This window comes from Castanea sativa, chromosome 10 (assembly GCF_040712315.1).
Source record: "Castanea sativa cultivar Marrone di Chiusa Pesio chromosome 10, ASM4071231v1".
Taxonomy (NCBI): Eukaryota; Viridiplantae; Streptophyta; class Magnoliopsida; order Fagales; family Fagaceae; genus Castanea; species Castanea sativa.
Window position 1 is genome coordinate 11,005,355 of NC_134022.1, and position 24,548 is coordinate 11,029,902.

Below are 24,548 nucleotides of genomic sequence, written 5' to 3' on the forward strand. Positions count from 1 at the left end.
GCACCTCTGTGTTTGATAGGAAAACCAAGATGATTGCCGATGTTGGTTGTGGCTTGGATGCACAAACTTTCACAAACTTCCTCTCTGACTTCCAAATCAACATTTGGATTGAAATAAATTTTGGACTTCTCAAGGTTGAGCTTTTGGCCAGATTCAATACAGAATTTGCACAACACTTTTAAGACCACCGCACAAGCTTCTTTATCCACCTTGGCAAACAAAATTAAATCATCCGCAAAGAATAAATGAGAGATGCCTACATTATCCCGGGAGGCTTTTAAGGGTTCCCACAGTCTTTCAACACATTTCTGCTCAATTAAATGGCCAAGGTACTCCATGCACAAAATAAATATATAGGGGGAGAGAGGGTCCCCATGTCTGATTCCCCTTGAGGGAGCAAAAGACTCTAAAGCCCCTCCATTGTACAAAATTGAAACCTTAGTTGTGGAAATGCAGCTCATAATCACTTTGATAAGGTTCTGAGGAAATTTAAAAGCTTGAAGCACTTTGTGGATGAAACTCCACTCCAATCTATCATAGGCTTTCTCCAAATCAACTTTTATAGCCATATATCCCTCTGTCCCTTTCTTCCTATCCAAAGTATAGAATAACTCTTGCGCAATCACCACATTATCAATGCTTTTCCTATCGGGAACAAAGGCCGCCTGTATAGGAGATACCAGCTTGCTGATAAGAGGTCTAATTCTCCCAACTATAATCTTTGAATCAATTTTGTACACCGTATTACATGGGCTAATGGGCCTATAATTATTCAGAGATTCAGGGTACTGACATTTCGGGATGAGAGTGATGAGAGTTTCGTTGAGGTATTCAGGGATAACTCCACAATTAAAGGCAAAAGTAACCACCGAGCACACTGATCTTCCAACCTCTGACCAAAAACGCTGAAAGAAGCTAGCATGTAACCCGTTTGGGGCGTTGAACGGTTTTAGAGCCCAATGCCCATTTCTAACATCTTCCTCAGTAACAACCCTACCAATCCAGTCTTGATCCTCTTCTGTGAAAAAGCAGCAAGAAAAATGAGATATTGAGGAAGAGATGGAGGCCATATCTAACCTAGTAGTGTAGAGAGTCTCAAACCCATCAAGAATATTGCATTTTAAGATCTTCCTCATCAGCAATCCATTCCCCTCTCCCATCCTTAATACACCTAATTTTATTTTGATGTCTCCTAATCACAGTGGAGATGTGAAAATAAGATGTATTACGATCCCCATAAGTGGCTGCATTCAATCTTGACTTTAAAGCCCAATATTCTTCTTCTTGTAGCAGATTTGAAGAGTATTCATCTAATAATTGTTTCTCCAGGCCAACCAAAAATTCATTAGGCCTATTCGCTAAGGCTTTTTGAGCTCCACTCAATCTAGCCAAAACCTTCCTTTTCCTAGCAAAAAGATTGCCAAACACCTCATGGTTCCATTCCTTAGCTCTTACAGTGAAGCTAGAAACGGCCAAGGGTAGGGGTTATTTCCAAACCACGCATCTTTCACAAGTCTAGGCAGGGATGGACCCAGGTGGGGGCCTAAAGGGGCCTAGGCCCCCTCGGGCCCAAAAAAAAAAAAAAAAAAAAAAATTTAGTATGTAAACCTTTCAAAAAAAAAAAAGAACAGGGGGCTTGGGCCCCCCTTGGTTTTTAGCTCTTGCCCCCATGGTTTTTAGCTTAGCCCCCCTCACCTCAACCCAGCCGGCCAGCCCAAAGGCAAGAGCCCATGAAAACCTTAAAAAAAAAAAAAAAAAAAAAAAAAGAAGAAGAAAACCCAGCTTTGACTCGAAGACTCCAAAACCAAACGACCAAACGAAAAAGCCAAAAACGAAGGGAAAAAAGAAAAAAGAAAAGAAAGGAAAGGGGGAGGCGAGACAGAGAAAGTGAGAGGCGAAAGAGCTGTGACGCCGCCTGCCGCCCACACTATGACACCGCTACTCAGCCCAGCGAGCTGTCCACGCCCACGCCAAGGCTAAGAGAGCTATCCACGCCACCACGCGAGATGCCGAGACCCATCTTTTCGCCGCCGCCGATTGCTCGACCTTTCCAGCCCAGCCCAGCTTCGTTGCCCCACTGCTCCAGCCTTCACAATTCATAGGTATTTAATCTATCATTTCCTTCAAAACCTAATAAAATGTTTGTGAATCTCAGAATTTAACAATCTGTGCTTGTGGACTTTTGGTGTTTGTGTTTTTACTGATAAGTGATGAACTGATGTTGGTGATTGTGAATTGAATCTGTGCTGCCTGTGGTGTGTTTTTTTTTTTTTTTTTGTGGGCTTTTTGGCTTTGTGACTCTCTATCACTCTGTGCTTGTGACTCTCTCTCTTGTATTATATAGATAAGAAAGATATAGAGAGAGTAGAGTTTGTAGAGATTACTCAAATTAGAGAATATATTAGTGTAGATAGTGTTTGTTCTTTGTTGACTGGTAGTTGGGCATAATAGGAACAAGTAACAGGAAAAAAAAAAAAGAAGGAAAAGTTAAGAAAAGTTTTTGTTAATAGTGCAGAACAAATTTATAGTGTCGGTAGTGGGATTGGGTCAGTGGGATAGTGCAACACAAAGACAAAGAGATAAATAAAGGTAGACCAAAGACAAAAAGAAAAAAAAAATCATATAATTAAGAAAATTGTCACACAAATTTAAGAAAATAACAGTGATTCACTTGTGGCCTATTGTTAACTCATAATGCTAAATTAGATAAATTTATAAGTTGAAAAGAAGTGAGAAATACTAAATTTATAATTAAATGTATCATACATATTACCTAGATTCTAGTATTTGTCTTTAGTTTGTAACAACAACCGTTTGTGAGATAATATATATGATTTTTATTTTATTTGTAGATCATGAAAAAATTAACTACAATGCTCGATTTTTTTCAAAAGAAAAAATTCAAATTCTTCTGAAGTCAATGTGAGATTGCCAACAATTATTGTTGCTATTCCAATTCTAGAAAATGTGAATGCGTATTTTGCTATTTCAATGATTTTTGGATATTTTTCTTGGTTGATAATTTATTAATACTATATGGATGCATATTTGAATTTTTTTTTTCGCTTATCTTTGGCCCCCTAGCTTAAAATCCTGAGTCCGTCCTTGAGTCTAGGGAAATCAGGGTGCATAAGCCACATAGTTTGAAACCTAAAAGGTTTATTCCGGTGGTTAAAATTAGGCCTGCTTAACTCAATCATAATAGGGTAATGGTCTGAGAAAGTTTTAGGTAAGTGGGTCACAACAGCTTATGATGAAAACATCTATTGTGTACTAGATAATTATAGAGAAACATCCCTAAAATATCACTATATAAGACTTAGCGTATGTTTGGGTAACGCTGAACGCGTCTAGTGTTCAGCGTTTTCCCTTCTTCTTTTTTCAACTGCCCGCATCTGTCCTTTAGGAGACAAAAGTCACAGTGCGTGTACAGTGTGCGCACTGTTCACGTACTTTTTAGTAATTTTTTAATTAAAAGTGGGTCTCACGATACTATTTACATATTTAAAAATTATTTTACTACAATATTTTCAATTTTTAGTTTTCAACTGTATCCAAACGGACCCTTAAAAGAGATGAAAAAAAAGACATTACCACATAAAAATCACATAAATTTAGAGAACCTTCAAACTAATCTGGATAAGAATACACATGGATTTGAAGACAATAATTAATTGAAAAATAAAGAAGAAACTTGTTAGAGCTCATGGATATGAACTTTCACAACCAAAGCTACATTAAAGAGCATGCGGAATTGCGTACACCATAAGCCAAGTAATGAATAAAAGTGATGATCGTGATCGATAGCCAGATGGAAAAATGGGATCTGAATCTGATAACTGACAAAACACAACAACACTCGAATGGATTTTGATTTACGTTTTACCTGCCCACGCCTTATTTATGGACTTACGTGGTCTAAGTCCATGCACAGCACCTCTTCTTCTTTCAAGTTTCAACTACCTGTCTCCCTCAGTCATATCATATCAAGCTTAATTAATTAGTTCAACTTAATTATTTTTACTTTTTGATAAGTCAAATCAGTTATATTCTATCTATATTAAAAAGAGAGCCTAACTTTCAATTTGATCATATGAAATCCAATGTACCTTGCGTCACTAAGGATGCAAGTTTGATTAAGAGTACGTTTAAATACAGCTGAAAATTAAAAATATTGTAGTAAAATAATTTTTAAATATGTAAATAATAACATGAGACTCACTTTTAATTAAAAAATTACTAAAAAGTATGTGAACAGTGCGCGCACTGTGCACGCACTGTGACTTTTGTCTCTTAAAGGACAGATGTGGGCAGTTGAAAAAAAAAAAAAAAAAAAAAAGAAGAAGTAGAAGGGAAAACACAAAACGCTGGACGCGTTCAACGTTACCCAAACATACACTAAAATTTCCAGCGTTCAGCGTTACCCTAACATACGCTAAAATTTACTTATTTTGTTAGAATTGAAAATTTTTTATTGAAAGTACGATAGATAAAAATAAAAATTAACTGAAATAGTACAGTGAGACCCGTAAATAATATCAAAAAGTACAGTGAGATCCATAAATAATAGTAAAATTAAGCTAAATAGTAAAATAAACTGACTTTTTAATTTAGAGTCGAACACATGCTGAGAAGAAAAGTTTATGAACATATATTTTGACATGTACTATTTTGCAATTAACTTATTTAGAAGTCCAGTAATTAATAAATTATCTATAGCCAAATACTAGTGGTAAACCAATGTCTATATGGTGCAATCCAATCATAAAATAAATGATATTCTCTTTTGTTTTGTCTAGAATCTTATAAATCAGATTTGTTTAACCTAATTAATTAGTTAAGTAGATATTTACATTAATTATTCAGATCTAAGTTAAATTCATACAATTATATTACTTAGTGTAGAAAAGTAAAGAAGACAGTAAAACGAGGATCTAGGAAAACCAATAAAACCAACAGTTTCAAGGTAAAAAACCTGAAAATAATTTAACCTAACTATCCTCAAGATAAATAAATCCACTATGGTATAATTTAAGTTTACAATAGATTTAAACCCTAAATCTAAAGCTACCTCTTGTAGAACTTACTAGCATTACCACGTGCAGCTCCAACTCCACGGACTCTTCTATCTTGAATTTGTTGAACACAAACTTGCATGTTTGTGACTTTGAGATTCCACTTAAAGGTTTCAGATCACCATCAGTAGTAGATTTTTATGCAGCAACTTGTTTCCACTAGTTCTTGATTGTAGATCTCGTTCCGATAGATGCTTGTAGAGTTAAAAAATTACAGAAACCTCACAGATCTCATAGGAGTAACTCATAAGACTTCCAAGAGTTTTAAAGCGTAATTAGGGTTTTCCTTTTATACCTAGTAGTGTTGGACTGAAATCTTAAACATTTTCACAAGCTTGGGCCTAATTTAAAATCTGCAAAACACGATTTTCGATTGGTCGAACCTATCTTTCGATCAATCAAGGTTCATAGTAGCTTGCTTCTTCCTTCTGCAGCTTGACAGTTCTTGAATTTTGACTTGAACAATTTTGAGCAATGTCTAACACCTAATCTAGACAAGTTTTTGTTCTCAGTTTGCCTACATATATAAATTAAGAATCTAAACATTTAATCCTAAATATTTAGAATCCAACATATTCAATTCCCTTCTCACACAAAAGAAAAAAAAAATTTGATACATATTCACTATAAATGAGATATTTCACTTATATTTCATTCTTATTTTTATTTTGTGCGCATACATATTTTTTCTTTTGATATAAAGAAAAAATGTTTTATTTTTTCCATACTATTTCTTTTTTTATCCATGGAACACTTGGAAATTAAATTCTACATACAGACCAATCCGTAGTAAATGGAACTTCAAAACTCCAAATTCACAATACATTTTTCACGTGCATTAAAGCTTGATCCTAGATGTTCACTCATTGTGTTCTTATAATATATTTTTAAAAAGTTGAATTTTATAATTTGATAACAACAATGGATAATATGAAAATTTAAACTTTAAGCGTCTCAGTTAGAAACTAAAAAGTTGAGATATAACTTAGATAGCCTTAAAATATATTTTTGGATCATGCTAATGAGTATCCTTAGGCCATTAATTAATAATCTATTTTAAGAAAATTTTGATACGAGAAATAAAAATGATAACTTTTTATTATCAGATCAAGACACCAATTGTTTTTTGATATAGATGATGATTAAACCCCAAATCTCTTATTCAACTATTAGATATTTTACCAATTGAGTTAATTGAAACCCATGAAAATTGGGAGTATTCCTACATGCACTTAACCACAATGCATAACACTTTATAATATAAGGAAAAGAATTATGAGCTTTTTTGATAATGATGAATTATGAGCTTGGGGATGAAAATAAATAGCCCATCTTGACTCTAAATTAAAAAGTTAATTTATTTTATTATACAGTTTATTTTTGTAATTTATGAGCTTTAGTATACTTTTTGCTATTATTTATAGATTTTATTGTACTATTTCAAGTATCTATTATTTTTATTTACAATACTTTTAACCAAAAAAAAATTCGTTTTAGCAAAATAAGCTATTCAAATCTTTTATATATATATATATATAAATTTTTTTTTTTTTTTTTAACCTATGAAAAAGAAATTAACTCAGCTTTGTTTTACTGTAGTGTTGGATTTTGGCTATTAAATGCATTGGGTAGCGAGATACTTGCGACTTCCAAATCTGACAGTACTTTGTGAAATTCACTCGTGCAAACCAGCTGTACACAAAGAGGATTCTGAGGGGACGTGGACTAGGCAATGCCATTGGCTGCATCTTCTACAGGTAGACCCTACTTTTCTTTCACTGATCGCAGCTCAGTAATGTCACTTCATCTGCTATACATCATTGCTTCTTTGCCACTTTATTCTCCCCAATCATACCATTGGAGTGGGTGGGAGTATTTTAATTACAATAAACAGGTATATATACTTTCATTTTCTTTTTGCTTCTTCCTCTTCCATTATTGTACCATTGCAAACGTATGTTATATACTTCTTTTGGTAGAGGCAACAAAAAAATTATTCAATAGGTATAGAATCACAATATAAGTTACAATGATTCTCAAAAAAAAAATATATATATATATATAAGTTACAATAAAATTACTGTAATTTAAAAGTGTTTTAAATTATTATTGATAGGATAATTAAATTTCGTTAATATAAACCATATGCAGGGGTGGCCCAACATAATTTGAAGTTGTGAAAAATTTATGCGGGGCTTTTAATATGTAAATATTAATTAAACAAAATTATTTAATACTAATTAAATCAAGGTTAATTTGATACATTAAATATATAATTTGATGATTAATGCCAATCAAACTAATGTTAATTTTATATAAAGAATTGAATATCATAGTTGGTGGGTTCCAGTTAGCTCTACTGGTAAAGTCTCTGATGGTTGTATAAGAGATCTGAGATTCAATCCTCGCCTATACCAAACACTGACTGGTGTCTTGGTCTGATAATAAAGAGCTATTATTAGGAGCGGACACTATAAATTGAAACTCTCTCAAAAAATATCATAGTTGAACCATAAATATTAATAAAAAGAAATAAAAATATATTATAATTAAAAAAGATATTTTATTTTGAATATACAACGATGCATAGTTAAGTAAAGTTGTAATTTAATTTTTAATTTTATATTTGGTTTTTAAGAGAGAGAGATAGATATTATTTGGTGTGTAGCTTTGTAAGATATGAGTTTACAAAAGTTAAAGTCTCAAATTTTTAGGAGAGATTAATCTATAATTGATGATTTAACATATTTGTAACATTTATTTTTGAAACATTTTAGGGTGGAAAAATGTGCTAAAAGCATTATAAAATATTCACAATATGATGTGACATTAACTCTTATTAATGAAATTCATCCATTTAACTAATGAATGTTTAAATGACTTTTTTATGATTAGCAACATGACAATTTGTAAGCTAATAGTAAAATTTATAATATCCTTGACATCACTAATAAAAAAAAAAATGCACAACCTTTAAAAAATATATATAATTTTATAAAAATTTGGGCTTTTAACCATAGGATGTGGGGCATTTTTCTCTAAGGTGATTTTTTTTTTGGGTGGGGCTTTAGGCCTAGGCCTACGCCTAACTTGCCTAGGCCTTGGGCCGGGCTATATGGAGAATCAAATAATAATCTGTTTATAAAAAAATCAATAATAATCAATCAATTTAACAATTATGAAATTTATTTATTGTAAAAACATTAATCCAAATTATTTAGAAGTATTCTAAAACTATTATCTTTCACTAATAATTTGTTAAGAACTTTGTAATTCAATTGATTAACACATTTTCATGTTTAAGACATTTAAAAATTCATATTTCTACCTTCCTAATTATCAAATTATGAAAAAGATAAATTTAAATACAATAATTTAGATACGTATTGTTTTTTAGATTTATCTCTTAAAATTTAGTCATATGATTGCTTAAATAGAAATATACTTTTATCTTTTGAAAAAAAAAATCATGTAATTGACTTTTAAAAGGTAAATTTAAGTAACTTAAAAATCGTTTAATAAATTTTTTTTAATAATAATGTTTAAGTATTATAAAAATGTGTGAGAGTTAAAAAATATTATAAATATACGTTTTGTATTGTTTTATCACTAAAAACTTAAATAACAGTAGCAAACCGCAATCAATTGCTGCCCGGCATCCAAAAGAAAAAAGAAAAAGAAAAAGAAGGAAATAAATTCTACAGGACCTGATACTTTCGAGATGTGTGCATCAAAGAAAGAATAATCTAAGCTATTGATTAAGGTAATCAAAATTAGAGGAAGCCACACTGTTACCTATGACACGTGGCTATGAAAGAACGCCGCCAGGAACTTTTTGTGAACATGACGTCAACATTATAGTGATTTACAATTTCCGAAGAACCAATGCGTGTCTAGGAGTGTGGACACAGAACACAGCTAGCTGTCGCCATACGTGTGCTTCTCCACGTTTTTTATTCTTCATGAAGCCACTGCCGCACGTGTGGCTCGCTTCACACTTTCCTTGTAGTTAAAAGTTTGAGAGATACTGCTACTTTAATATTTTTACAATATTTTCACAATAAATTATAAGTGGTTAGTTGTTATTGGTTCCAATTTGAACTTAACACTAAGATTACTTTTTTGGCCCAACAATGACAACTAGTAAAAACTTGTCACTTAAAATTTATTGTGAAAATATTGTGAAAATGTGACATATCATTTCTCTTAAAGTTAACCATTTTTAATTTTTAATTTATTGTTTGGGAATAGATAATTTTATGGATAAGGGACAAATAAGAATTTTCAATTAAAATAAACACTAACTAAATTACAGTTTTCAAAGAAAAATATAGCTTTTAAGTTATTTTCATTTTGATCTATTAAATTTGGGATTTTTTTTTTCTTTTAATCCACTAAATTTGATTACATTTTTTAAATAGTCTTATTTATCTTTGTAATAAATTTGACTTTTAGATATCACTAAAATGAATGATGCCATTTTTTTATTTATTTTATTTTTATTTCTCTTAGGGGCCATATTAGTAATGGAAATAAACAGAAACAACATTTTCACATAAGAATTGAAAATCCAAACTTGAAGGTATAAAAGTGTATTTTAGTTTAAAATCAATTAGAGAGTGGTTTGTAAACAAATCTTTTATCCTATAATGATGTTATTTTTGTTTCGGCAGTAATATTTTCTAGAAAATGAGTCATTTTTCAAAAAAATATTTTCTATAAAACTATCAAATATTTTCTATATTTGATGGTAACTTTAAATGAGTTGGAAAATAGTCTCATAACTTCCTTTATTTGGTTTGTAGGGAGATAGTGTTGTTTTCCAAAAAATATTTGTGGAAAATAATCTCTAAAAAAAACAATAATTTTTCTATTGACTAAAAATAGTTTTCCTTTAACTTTTTTTTTTTTTATACTAGAAAACATGAAAAGCTATTTTCACACAAGGTTTTTCATCAAAACAAATGGAGCATAAATGTTTCAAATATTCTCCAATTACAATCTAGCACACTTTATTTCCTTACAAACTAACCAAATTTGAAAATGAAAAATAATCAAACATATGAACATAAATTGAATACCAAAAGTTGAACATAGGATTTTTATTCTGAGCAATATTACCCGCTAAATAGTATGCTTTTTTTAGAAGACAACAAATCAAATTGTTGAATTTAAATATTTTTGCAAGTTGCAAAAGATAATAATGTTTTTACTGAATTGGTCTATATTATCATGTGATTGAATTTAATTGAAAAATCTAAAATACGACTATTAAGAAATCTAACTTAAGTTTTGTTCAAAACTTTATATGATTTTTTCCCCTTATAAAAAAGATGTCTAAACTGGACTTGTCTGGATCGGAGTTGTATGGGTAGGAAATTAAAGGAGACTTTCAGCGTTTATTAAAAAATAATTCATAATCTCCCAAAGAAAAATCAATCTTAATTTGAGATCCTATAGCTAGTTAGGAAGTATTGACATTGGGGCATAGGCTATAATAAGATGGCAACAAGTTATCTACTAATAATTTCTTTTGGGTATTTCATAGTTTCTGATTTTTTATTTGTTAAATATAAAATAAAAATTTTTAGTAATTTTTATGCTAAATGTGCAATAAAAATAAAATAAAATTACATGTTTTTTTTAAAAAATATTTCATTAAATTAAAAAAAAAATTGAGACAAAAAAATGAAAAAGTAAAAAGCTTTTTTCTGAAAAGATTATGTTAGTCAAAACTTTACTTTAACAATAAGTTGAAATAAGCTTACAACCAATAAACTAGTCGGTCTCTAATCCAAATATCATACCAAAAGAAAAATATCATTAAAAAATAAAAAAAATGTTAAGTTTACAATATTTTTATAAAAAATTTTAAGTGATAAGTTGTTATTAGCTGTTACAATAGACAAAAATATAATTTAAGTTATATATTTAAATTAAAACCAATACTAACTTATTATTTATAATTTATTCTAAATACATGAAAATATTATGAACGTGTTCAACTTCAACCACCCATTCAATTTTGATACAGAGCACTTTGGCCGGGAACAAAAACAAAATTTCAAAAAGGGTACGAAAAAAAAAAAATCAATGAGGGGAACCCAGAGGACCCGTCTCATTTGTCTTTGTTTGGTCCACTATGGCATTATTACGGAAAATCTGATTGTCAGTGCTGGTTGCACTTGAGGATTGAGCACTTTTTTGCCACAAAACAAAAAGAAAGGACTAAAATGGTTGTCCTAAAAAGAAGCAAATATTAATAATTTAATATACGATTGTCTTTGAATTTGTAAGTACCAATCAGGTCCACTACTCCACCGTCCACCATTATATGATCGTCGGTTTGCTAATTTTCTTTTGAATTACAAGTACCCGTTGAATCGTCCTTTTATGCTACATACTGTGTTTGCAGTTTGCTCCAGTATTTCAAATGGCAGTACCAAATTGAAAATTGGCTTTGTCTTTACACTGCATGTAAAGTTAACAAGTAACGTATGGTGCTCAAATGGCTGTACCAAGTAATAATGTGTCTGCACTTTGCACCAATTCTTGGCATGGCAAAGTTAACATATGGTGCTCGAGCCTCAAGGTGCCTGTAGGAATTCAATAATCTACTCTTCTATGATATGGTAACATTTTTTATTTATTTTTTTATAGCAAGAAGTACCGGTTTACCTTCAGTCACGTAATTATCAAACTAAATCTACTACTAAAGAAAGCAGAGGAAGAATATTGCATCTAAAATGTTAAATGTTTTTTTCCCCATGCACCCTAACATTTATTTATGAGATTTATGTAAACAACATATATAGGCATCGAATCATCTATTAGGTATATTAGGCGTAGAATATAAAATTTAGAAACACTAGAGTACATTTAGATACTGTTTATTTTGCTAAAACTGAAAAATTATTGTTGAAAGTAATGCAGATAAAGGTAAAAGTTAGTTGAAATAATACAGTGGAGCTCATAAATAATACCAAAAAATGCAGTGAGACTCATAAATAATAGCAAAAATAGACTGAATAGTAAAATAATTTTAATTTTTCATCTCAATCCAAACACACACAATATCCTAAATTTTCATACGAGACTAAAACCATTGCACATTCATCCTGCCTTTTGCATATTGGGATCTGTAACTTGTTTATCCCTCCCAACCCCCAAGTCTCAAGGCAGTCAGGCTGTTTTCAGCTCTTATATAATTGTTGTAGAATCAATTTGCAAGGTTGATGTCCCCAAAGACGTAATAAGGGCGATAGGAATGGGATTAGCAAACAAATTTTAGACAAAGGAGGATGTATTGGCTATGACCTCAGAATAAGTGAAGTGGAGAATTTGGTTCCGATTCTCTAATGGAAAAAACCGGATATATCACTATGTGCAATTGTTGACTGTTAAATTAAATATTAAATAGGAGTTCAAGGCCCAAATGAGGATGAGGATTGTGGATTGAACTCTCAATTGGAGTTAATTAGTGCATTTGCATTAACTAATTGAAGAAGTTAGAATTAGGATATTGGAAAGTAGTTCAGCTACACCAAATTGGGACATAAACCAGTTAACACTCTTTGTGACATGTATTAGATTAATTTTGTTTTAAAAGTTTTTGCTTACAACAAGTGGGGAAGAGGGTTTAAAACCAAGTTCTCATTCACATAAGAATCCAACAATGCCATTAAAGTAAAGAGACTAGTAGCTATTTTTGTTTTCAAAAGTTGATATGAGCCTTATTTTCAAGCTGAATGCTTGTGGGATCTACTATCATGTGGAAGGAGGGAGTATTACGTTACTATACTAAATGTCTGTTTGGAAATAGCTTATTTAGCTGAAATTGAATTTTTTTTTGGGCTGAAAGTACAGTATATAAAGCTAAAAACTGGTTGAAATAGACAATGAGACCCATAAATAGTACCAAAATTGTAATGGGGCTTATGAATAGCAGTAAAAATAAGTTAAATGGTAAAAAAACTGTCTTTTTAAGCCAATACCAAACACATCTTAAGAGCATTCACAATGGGTCAGGGATATACCAAATGTAACAAAAATTTAGCATTCAGGTCCAATTTGTTAAGGCATATGTGTTTCATATGTTAGGAACATATGTCACTATTTTATGTAATTGACTAATCTTTTGACAAAACACACTTTACTTATATTTGGGTAGATCTAGGATGTGTTTAATGCTTCAAGAAACCTTGTTTCAAGACCAAGTATTAAAGTCATGCAAGTCTGTTCAAGATTTAAGTGTGAAAAGTTCTTTTCATTAAAGCTTGATAGCTAGTTTGACAGCTAGCATCTATCAAGCCTTGAAGAGCTGTTCTAGCCCGTGGCTGGACAGCAGCTCGATAGATAGGATATCTGTCAAGGTTAATGAAACTTAGTTTTTCTGGACTGTTTTTCATCCAATCTATGAGTATGTGTTTGGACTTTCTTTTCTCACAACTCTAAACATATATAAGGATTATTTTAAGGGCTGTAATAGGTTACACAGTAGAGAGCACAATTGCACAAGAGCATAATTCATCAAGTGTGACCAGAAACCAAGTTTACCTTAGTTCTTGAAGTTGCTGTGTTTGTACACCATAGGGTTTTGTGACCAAGCAACTTCGTGATCTTCATATGTTGAAGAACATAAGAACTTTGCAGCCAACTTCATTATCTAGTTGGTGATCGAAGTTGCGTACTGGGATCCGCACAATTGATTAGTCACGTATTGGGAGCCGTGCATTCAAAGGAGAGATTGTTACTACATAACAAGTCCAATTGGGTATTGGGGTAAGGGTTCAACTGTAGGTTGATATAAGGTACTAGGATTCCTTTACTTGTAACCGCTTGTTTTGATAATAGTGGATTCTCGGGAGTGGTGACCTTAAAATCACCCGGTGGGGTTTTGTTGTGCTGGTTTTCCTCATTCGTAAACAAATCACTATGTCTATTTATTTTTCGTTGCATACTTTAGTTAATTGGTGATTTGTTTATGCTACCACGTATTCTTGTATGTTAATTTGATTAATTAATAAACTTGACTAATTAATCAATTAATTTATTACAAGGGGTTAATACATTTTTGGCCTATCACAATTTGTCTCAACAGCTGAAAAGGCTAAACATGGAAAAATGTAAATTTCTTTGGCATAGTGCTATAGTACTATCGTAAATGTATGATGATACTGTAACATTTTGCCAAAACAAAATTTTAATATTTTAATATTGTTTATTCTTTCTCTCTCCTTTGTGTCATACTCTTTCTTTCTCAACTCTCTCTTTCCTTATCTTAGATTCTCAGTATTTTGTCTCCCTCTCTCTTTGTGACTTCTCTCATCTCTCACTCTCTCTTTGTGCTGGTGGTTGGACCTCCACATCGGTAAGAAGTAGAGGCGGCCCAACAAAGAGGCGAAGTAGTGGTATCTTTCTTTCCATTATGAACGACATGCTTCGCTTGCTGCCTCCTCGTGTCCACTAGCGCTCCTGTCCAGAGCGAAGAGAAGGCGAAAAAGCGCCGCCCAAGTGGGTTGCGATTCGAGTCGTGAGTCGGATTTGGTGGTGATTGTAGCCTGGGCCGTGAGTTGAATCTAGTGGGTTAGGTGATAGGATCTTGGGTGTTGGTTATTTGATGGTGGGTTTGGAATTTTGGGTTCTTCTAGGTTTTGTGTTTTGTGTTTTTTTTTTTCCTTCCGTTGTGAATGATGCCTAAAGGAAGAGGTGGGTATAGGTTTGATATGGATGGTGGCTGCATTTTATCTTTGCTCTTTCTTTCTTTGTGAGTATGGCTGAATTGGCATTGATGAGAAAAAAAAAATCAAGGTTTTTTTCAAGTTGCAGGCGTGTATTAGTGGGTGGTTGTTCTGGGTTTGGGTTGGTGGTGGGTGGATGAGAAAGAGGGAAAAACAGAGAGACGGAGAACAGAGATGAAGAGAGAAGAGAGAAGAGAGAAGAGAGAGATTTTTATATTATTTTATTGTGTAATTTATATTATTTTAATATGTTGTATGAAAAAATAGAATATGGGATATTGGGTGTATTGTAAAATGGTATGGTATAATATATAAAGTAATTTTTTGAGATGGTAAAATATAATATAATAAAATTTCCGGATGAGAATGCTCTAAGTAATAATAATAATAATAAGTATCTTCTAAAAAAAAGAAAAAGAAAGAAGTAACTAATAAGTAATAAATACTCCTCAAATCCCATGTTAGCCCATTTATTTAGAATAATTTTGGGCCTCGTGAAACTTGTCTATTTATTCTGTCTCATTGTCAAAGGCTAATGGTTTTTAACCATTAGGCCATAGGCCCAAAGCAAAAGCCCCAATCTCCATCTTTGGGTTTTTTTATAAAAATTTTAGGGCTATGCCCGACGAGCGTAGTTAATTTATTAAAAAGCAAAGGGCTAACAAGGCGATAAGCATACCGTTATGGCGGTATCGATATATAACAACCAACAATGTCCATATACAGTTAAAACAGTTATGGTTTGGACCGTTGCGCCTCCGAACCTGGTCCCACAGTTCACAATTTTCCTTGAACTACTTTGTTTTCGTGAAAAAAGAGTTGGCTTGCCTTTACGCAATTCCATGGAATCCAAAACTTACCAAAAAATGCGAACAAATTTAGCATGGCATTCCATGATTCCTTCTGTTCTTCACCAACGTTGCTTCTGTCTTTCCTTTCCTTCTCCTCCTTCTTATTCTTCCATGCTCTGTTCCAATATTCTGTCCTCTCCTCGTGCTTTGTACTATCCCAGAGCTTTTTCGCTTACAATGCCTTCGTTTTCTTCGGTTTTTTTTTTCCATCAACTCGTGCACACTTTACTTCGATGTTGGCACTATTTTCTCGAATTCTCAACCGGGTTTCCATTGTCTTTGTAGCTAAAGGGTCAATTCCCCAACAATTCTCATTGTTTCTCTGAGGATTTGCTTTGTTACCTTCATACTTTTCAGCCATTTCTTCTATCTTTCTACCATTTTGTTGCTGATTTCTTCCCATTTAGTATTTAAATTGTATGAGGTTTACCCCATTTGATCAATGAGATTTAGCTAAGTTCATGAAATCTTGAGTTTTGTCAGTTTTCATGCTCCAATGTATTTCCAATCCTCGAAAAAAATCTCTTTTTCCCATCCTCATATCTACCTGGAAAATTGTTTTGAGTTTCCAAGAATCTTCCATTTTTATGATATTGAAATGATTTGTGAGTTTTTGCTATTTCTTAGCTTCCCCTTCAATTGTTTTGTATGCTATAACTTCAACTAAGTGAAAATCATAGCCTTGCATACCATAAAAGACATATTTAGTATTCTTCTGGTGACACATTTGTTGTTCCTATATGAATACACCAAGGGAAAGATCTAGGGAGATAATTATATCCGGAGTTAATAGAGATGGTGAGGAACCATCGAGTTTAAACAAATCCCAGTCAACGACTGGCGGGACTAAAACTATCCATCCACCTATTGAAAACCATTGGCATCTCCCTCCTCAAGAAAATCAAAAGCCTTCAAATTCTGGCTTCATGTCAATGATTTCTAAACCGCTCAAGTTTCGGGGCTCATTGAAGAAAATTAGAAAGACTAAAAGCTTGCAAATGGTACTCGAAGGAGTTCATGATCCAAAAGATGAGAAACTTGTTGAGGCTTTCCGTAAATTGCTTTTTGTTGATGGTCAGTTCCTGGAAAAGCCCAATGATTATCACACTCTTCTACGGTAATTTTGATTTTCATTGTGACATTCTTACTAGATAGTAGATACTATATACATATTTTCCCATGTTGAAGGAGCTTTTCATGCCAGCGGCGGTGTTGTTAAAGAATAGCGTATGAGACTTATGTTTCAATCTGCATATTAGGATTGGTAATTGTACCATATGATGGCGATTTCCTATGATTTCAGGTTTCTACGAATGAGAGATTTTGATCTTTCAAAAGCAAAGGATGAGTTTCTGAATTATCTTAACTGGCGTGAAAGTTTTGGGGTTGATAAAATTTCCAAGGTGCAATCCAGACAAACTCTTACCATTTTATATACTAGGAATTTGGTTTTTAAATTGTGATGTTTAGTTTGTTTTCCATTGCAAATTTATTATTTTGAGATTCGTGTTTCTCAGTTTCTGGAAAATGATGCAGGAATTTAAGTTTGAGGAGTATGCAAAGGTAAAGATTCACTATCCTCATGGATATCATGGGGTTGATAGATGTGGTAGACCAGTATACATTGAAAGGATTGGGATGGTAAACCTCAATTCCCTACTGCAAGTAACTACCATAGAAAGATTTATTACGTATCATGTGTCAGAACAAGAGAAATCATTAAATTTGAGATACCCTGCATGCTCAATTGCAGCTAAGAGACATATAGCATCCACCACAAGTATCTTGGATGTGAATGGAGTTGTGAGCATTTCTTCTCATATTCTCAGTTTTTACTTGAGTTTATATCCTTCAAGATCAAAGGTTAGCGATCAATCAATTCAAGACTATTTCATAGCAGCAGCTAAATTATTTTAATATTGTTTTTGCTTAGGGAATTTCCAATTTCTCAAAGCCTGCAAGATTTCTTCTTACAGAAATTATGAAGATTGATAGCAATTACTACCCAGAGGTAAGTGCATGAAATTTCACTGTGTCATGCTCATTGTCTTAAATTTTTAGAGTAGTTCCAAGCCTAAAAGAAGAAGAAGAAGAAGAAGAGGGTTCAAGTAGATTGTTGGTCAAATATAAAATTAAGTCATGGCTTATGAAGGTAGAGCCTATAAATTCTGGGAAGGACCATGTAGCCTACCCTAACAACTTGGGCTTAAGGCGCATAGTTGAGTAGAATGTTTGTGCTATGCCAGTCTAAGATTGATGCTCTGTGGGGGACCTATTGACTAGTCAATGCTTGTGAATGCTGAGACCGAGCAAAGATATCCCTACCTATTAGGCACAAGTTAAGCAACTACTTACTTAATAGAAGACAATAACTAAAAAACAATTATATTCACTTGTTAAGCCTTAAATGCAAATTAATTGTACAGCAATTGGCATTTGCTCTGCTGTCAGTTATTGCTATTTTGTTTCATCCTTCTTGATCATTGTGGGTAATGAACTAGCCATTTAGCCAACATTTAGCCACTAATGGTCACTGTAACAAATAAGTTGGGGAGTTATGTGCTGACCCCAAAAAGACACCTTGATTCATGAGTGACCTATAAAGAAGCCGGATGAGTAAACGTGCTCAATGGTCCAATGCAGCTTTATATCAATGAGTTTGTGTGATACTGAAAGTGCTATGAATGTGCAACGTTTTGTGGCTTATGGGATGAGCTTCAATTCAGTAGTAAATACTACTATAGAAAATTTAAATAAAGTATGGTATAAGACTATGTTTGTGACACAGTGAGATTCAGTATTAGGACTATTTGGGAACATCATTGACTGTTGTGATTATACCTTATCAGTTATACTATGAGACATTGAAAAAAAGACAAAGACATAAAACAATTGTAAGTGTAGTATATGTAAGAAAATTGAGCAGGGAAGTAATTAGAAGATTGTTAAACAAGTTAATGAAGAAAGAAAAATCCTCATTTCAATATTCTATCTGCCTAAATAATTTTTTGATGGAATAAAAAAAGGGTAGGAGGGGGTAACCTTACAGAGAAGAATTATATGAATCTTTATTTGATAATTTTCATTAAGGAGGATAGACAAACCGATGCCTGAGAATGTACATGGTGGCTTGTGTGCAATTATACATCATACTAAATTTTGCTCATTGTTATTCTCACAGACTTTAAATAAACTCTTTATCATCAATGCTGGATCTGGGTTTCGGATGCTGTGGAAAGTAATCAAGACCTTTCTAGAACCACGAACAATGTCAAAAATTCAAGTAAGAACTTTTCTTGTCAACTCCTTTTTGGGTAGAGGAAGTCTTTTGCTTCTGGTTTCCTTCTCAAGATTGCAGTGTTTACTTTTACTATGTGATGTTTCAGGTGCTTGGATATGATTATGGTAGTAAACTGCGTGAAGTTATTGATCCAAGGTAAAATGTCTGTGCTCACCTATATGAATTTGAAATATTAGTGCACATGGTTGGTTGATTGCCAGTATATATTTCAGCATATGAATATCTCTAAATAACTTGCTCATGTTGGCTTACTATGTTCTGTTATTCAATTCTGCAGTAGCTTGCCAACTTTTCTGGGTGGGAACTGCACATGTTCTGACTATGGAGGTTGTCTGTTTAGTGACAAAGGACCCTGGAACAATCCAGAGATCGTGGAAATGCTTCAGGTTAACCTCTCAGAGCTCTGGAAGACCTCTTAAAGAGTTATCCTTTGTGGATATTTGACCTTGAGCTACTGTGTCGTCTTAAATTGCTTAAGATAAATGTTTCACTTATTTTTTACAGTCAGTTTCTTCAGCAGAAGATGTATCCGATATTGGAGAAAATGGTGGTGAAGTTTCAGAAGATCCCTTCGAGCAAGTAAGCAACCTTATATTCAAATAATATTAAGATTATAAACAAAGATTTACCCCAACTATCCCCTCTTGTTCCACCCCTGCCCCCCACCCCCCCCCCCCCCCCCCCCCCCCCCCCAACAACACACACACACACACACACACCAATTAACGCCTGAATGAAGGCCCAAGGGTGTAAGAACAATTGCACTGCATCATTTGTATTCCTTGACCTTGTTACGGTGTCTCTTTTACATTACAAAGTGTTGTTAGATCATGGCAGCTATCATCCTTCAATCTGTGCTATCTTAGTTCCCTAAAATTAGCTTAAAGAATTATATGCCTAATATCTGATAAAATAGCTTAAAGATCATCAAAAAGTGTCTTGCTTTACAGGGCCTTAACACCCACTTTCCTATATGGCTATATCTCACATTGTGCTTAATGGCTTCAAAAACTGGCCCTGGTCATATTCTGAAACACACACTACATATAATATTTTTTTTTCAGGGATAAAAAATCTACTATTAAAGGCTCCTCTTAGGGTATACATGATTTCAATTTTGCATCAGGCTTATATGGACTTCACTATGCTAGAATACATTGCATATAATCCCCGTCTTGCTCCATTATGCATTCCAATGATCTTGCTTCCTAGCAGGTTGTTATTTATAATTTATTTGAGATTCATGAATGCAATGTCTTTTGCTCAATTAAATTGTTGACTTCATCTAGTTATTAAAAAAAAAAAAAAAGTGTGATATTCGATAGTCATGATGTTTTCAATCTTTTCAATATATGAAGAAAGCGAAAAAGAATCTAAAATGTCAATTGACCTGCATCGCAAGCAGATTCATATGTAACAAGTAAATAGCCATACTCAGTAGGTTGTTTTCCGTTTATCACGGGAGCAGCTTCCCCCCTCCTCTCGCTTCTGTTCTACTTATGGTTGTGAGAACTGAGAATTAAGACTTAATTTAACTCAATGCAGAGACGAGAAGAGTTAAAAAAAATCCAGGCATTGGAAGCTGCACTTGGAAATGCAAAGACAGTGAGTTATGCAAATACTAGCACATTTATTATCTAAAACCGAAATCATGAGCAGAATTATGTTGATTCTTTCTCTATTTCTTTTTTAATGTCATCAGAAAATTGAGGAACTGGAAACTGCCATAGAGGACACCAAAATGGTGAGTCTCAAAGATGTATAAGGATTGTGTTGCTAGCAATCTATATCAGATCATCTTTTGTTAGACTTACTAATTCTTATTTCTCATAGGTCTTGAAAGGACTTTCACAACTTATAGAAGAGCTGAGATTGAACTTGTGATGTTCGACTATGACAAAACTAATAAAATGATACTATGTCAATTGCCTTCACATTCTCTCTAGACTAGATTGAAGATTGGTGTGACCACTCAGAATTTGAATTTAACAAATGGTATGTCTCATGTGCAAGTACGTTTATAGGCACTTGCAAATGGCTGGAGCTAAAATGGCAATGTTGATGTAAAATAACTAAACTATACTTTTTTCGTTGTCTATTATCGAATGTTAAATATAACTAAATGGTCTTTTTTTATCCTGTTGTATATGTAGAACTTAAAGTTTTTAGTTTTATAATGCATCCAAGTATAATTTTTTTACCCAAACTCGCAGAATTTACAGTTGACTCGTCTTTTGGGTGAGAGAATGTAAGCTTCAAACTTCTTGAAAATGAGTAAGGCCACCAGTAGTCCAGCACTGTTGGGCATGTAAAGTTATGCCACACCAAGTCAATTGATAGAGCATTATAGTTGGTGGAAAATCAAATAAAATCTACTAGACACGAGCTCAAACTTTACGAAGCTCTTCTAATAAAATATAATCAAATAGTATATAGAGTCAAAATTTAACGAGAATGTGTCTTCACTTCAATGAGTGCTTTTATAAAATTTGGATTGAGGGAAGCTATGATAAGGCTCTGATGGTTACTTTTTTCTACTAATTTTATCTATAGTATGAACAAGAAAGAGTGTGTGGGTCGAGAAATTATTCTATATATTGGGTGAATAGTCATGTGGTACTCCAACCAATAAAAAAAATTGTTTCTTATTCATTGCAAACTTTTAGAAGCCACGATCATTGAAACCCAAAATAGTTTATTTCTTGTATTGGTTAGGAGAACCATGTGTACAACAATACAATGAGAGTTTTTTTTTTTTGAGGAAAAAACAATGAGAGAATTGAATCATGTTGGAGCAAGAAAAGAAAAATCTAACAATTGATTCTAACATTTTATGTAGAAAATGATTGAGTTTTGTCATATTTTACCATCCCAAAAAGTTGTTTTATTAATTATATTATACCATTTTACAATACATCTAACATCTCAAAACTCTATTATTTTACCATTTTATTAAAACATTAATTTTTAATCTTTCTTTATTGTTTCTTTCCAACAGTCATTTTTTTTTTCAAATTCCACCACTATTCCAACGGTCACATTTTCAATAGGATAGGCACACTCCACATTTTCAACGGTCACGAATTTTTTTTTTAGAAAGAAACTACCAAATATCAATGTACTCAAACTTGCCAACTTTAAAAATCCACATACATATATTGTCTATCAAACCTGCCAAATATCAATGTAAAATCCACATATATATTTATAGATGCATAATGTATTCAACTTGCAAACTTTAATGATCCACACACACACACATCTATATAAAACTTGCCAATTTATTTATGTTTTTTTTTTTTTTAAGAAAGAATCTGCCAAATATCAATTTACTCAAACTTGCTAACTTTAAAAATCCATATACATTGCTTCAAAAAAAAAAAAAAAAAAAAAAATCCATATACACACATATAAATGCAACCTGCCAAATATCAATGTATTCAACTTGTCAACTTAAAAAATCCACATACAGACATACATACATACATATACACACACACACACACACACACACACACACACACACACACATACATACATGCAACCTGCCAAATATCAATGTATAAATGCTTGTGGGGTGTAGGAGCAAGGGCGGGGTTCAAGTCTCTAGGAGGGAGCTTCACACACATATACACTTAGATTAGGTTAGAGTAGAAATTCTATCTTGTATATATATATATAAAAAAAAAAATTCACACACACATACACACACACACACACACATATATATAGACATGCAACCTGACAAATATCAATGTACTCAACTTGCCAACTTTAAAAATCCACATACATTCTATCTTTGAGTCAAAAAAAAAAAAAAAAAAAATCCACATACATATATAGATGCAATCCACATACATAACTATCAATGTTGTCTTTAGAAGACTCGTACATATATCAAATTACAATAAAACCCCACATGCATAAATCAGACACTTAAGTTCCTATAACTCCCCTTGTAATTGCCATAAATGCTCAATGAAGTCTGATTGGAGTTGAGAATAAATTTCTTGGTCTCGAATACATTGATGGGTTTCAATGAACTCCGTAAATTCGTTTGTGTGCTCCCGTGACAGTTGTGTAGTAGGATTGTCATCAATTTGCTCATAATCTAATTCCACCGCTTCATTTACATCTCGCACATCCTCAACAATCATGTTATGAAGAATTATGCACGTTTTCATGATGTCTTGGAACATTTCACTATAGAAAAATCTTGCAGGTCCATGCGCAATTGCGAATTTTGCTTGAAGCACTCCAAATGCACGCTCTACATCCTTTCTATTCGCCTTTTGGGCTTTTGGTAATGATTTTCTTTTTTGTCCTCGTGGAGATGGAATTGTTTTAAAAAATGTTGACCATTTCGGATAAATGCCATCGGCAAAGGTAATATCCCATTGAATACTCATGGCCATTGATTGAGTAATTAATTACATGAGCATGTCCTTGTTTGAGTTCAGAAAATATAGGAGACCGCTTTAATAAATTAATATTATTATTTGACTCAAGTAACCCAAAAAATGCATGTCATATTCAAAGATCAAATAATGCCACTGCTTCCAAAACAATGGTTGGCTCACGAATGTGACTAGAGTACTGACCTTTCCATGCAGCTAGACAATCCTTGAAAATCCACATCTTTGTTATTTGGGGACCTCAAGTATTCCTTGGAGAAAATATCAATCACCGCTTTAACAAATTTTTTTCAGACTTTCTATTACAGTGGATTCTCCAATCCGCACATACTCATCCATAAAATCAGCTGTAGCTCCATACGCAAGCATCCTAAGTGCAAATGTTATCTTTTGAAGAGAAGATAAATCGAGTCTTTGGGTATTATCCCTTTTTTGGATAAAGTACGGTTCATAAATTTCTACCTTAGATTGAATACGGATAAAAAGAGACCTACTCATTCGAAATCTCCTCCGAAACAAATTAGGAGGATATACTGGTGTGTCGGCAAAGTAGTCGAGATAAAGTATTTTATGGCCTGCCAAACGATCACATTTGATATACCGATGATGTTTACGTTGTGATGTTGAACCCTTAAGAACTTGTCTTATTATCTCATCCTCATCTGAGTTGTCAAAAAACAATTTGTGAAAAAGAGAGCGACCCGTAGAGACAACCTTGAAGACAATAGTGTTAGGAAATTATCATTAATATTGAACAGGAAAATAATTAATAAGGATTTAGAGAACATAAAACTGACAATATAGCAACTTATAAAATATACAGTCTATGTTCCTATATAATACAGTTTTTATAAAAGATTGATGTTAAGACTTAGGAATAGAATGCCTACATATTTTATTATATAAACTTTACATACTGATGTATGATTCATCACAAAAAGAGCATCCAAATACTTGCCTTTCATGGCTTCTCTATATATGGCCTACAAGAATGTTAAGACAGTAAAAAACATTATGCATCCTTGATTTACACAAACATCTAGAAGCTTTAGTCATTTACAAGATGAAATTTATTTACATATTGTCCATCATACAAGCAAGGAGTGTATTACATAAGAAATCAGTATGACAAAGAGTTTAAAGGAAAAAAAAAAAATATATATATA

The 24,548-nt window shown here is 32.8% G+C and overlaps 2 protein-coding genes across 2 annotated transcripts; one reads left to right on the top strand and one right to left on the bottom strand.

The window, feature by feature from the left end:
• The first annotated feature begins 15,823 nt into the window (after positions 1-15,823).
• Positions 15,824-21,088, top strand: LOC142614158 (phosphatidylinositol/phosphatidylcholine transfer protein SFH11). Its single transcript, XM_075786705.1, has 11 exons — positions 15,824-16,783; positions 16,970-17,069; positions 17,203-17,469; positions 17,600-17,677; positions 18,848-18,949; positions 19,053-19,102; positions 19,245-19,353; positions 19,472-19,546; positions 20,513-20,572; positions 20,670-20,711; positions 20,801-21,088. Exons 1-11 carry the CDS (start codon positions 16,407-16,409, stop codon positions 20,849-20,851), a joined length of 1,311 nt encoding a protein of 436 aa, XP_075642820.1. The 5' UTR covers positions 15,824-16,406; the 3' UTR covers positions 20,852-21,088.
• Positions 21,089-22,911: 1,823 nt separating this feature from the next.
• Positions 22,912-23,382, bottom strand: LOC142612021 (uncharacterized). The gene has a single exon (XM_075784153.1). It carries the CDS (start codon positions 23,380-23,382, stop codon positions 22,912-22,914), a length of 471 nt encoding a protein of 156 aa, XP_075640268.1.
• Positions 23,383-24,548: the final 1,166 nt, after the last annotated feature.

Excerpts from the sequence above, each read along its gene's own strand:
- LOC142614158 (XM_075786705.1), top strand. The coding sequence starts at position 16,407 with ATGAATACACCAAGGGAAAGATCTAGGGAGATAATTATATCCGGAGTT. Across the intron at positions 17,470-17,599 it reads TCTTGGATGTGAATGGAGTT|GGAATTTCCAATTTCTCAAA; the intron begins GTGAGCATTTCT and ends GTTTTTGCTTAG. Across the intron at positions 20,712-20,800 it reads CCATAGAGGACACCAAAATG|GTCTTGAAAGGACTTTCACA; the intron begins GTGAGTCTCAAA and ends TATTTCTCATAG.
- LOC142612021 (XM_075784153.1), bottom strand. The coding sequence starts at position 23,382 with ATGGCCATGAGTATTCAATGGGATATTACCTTTGCCGATGGCATTTAT.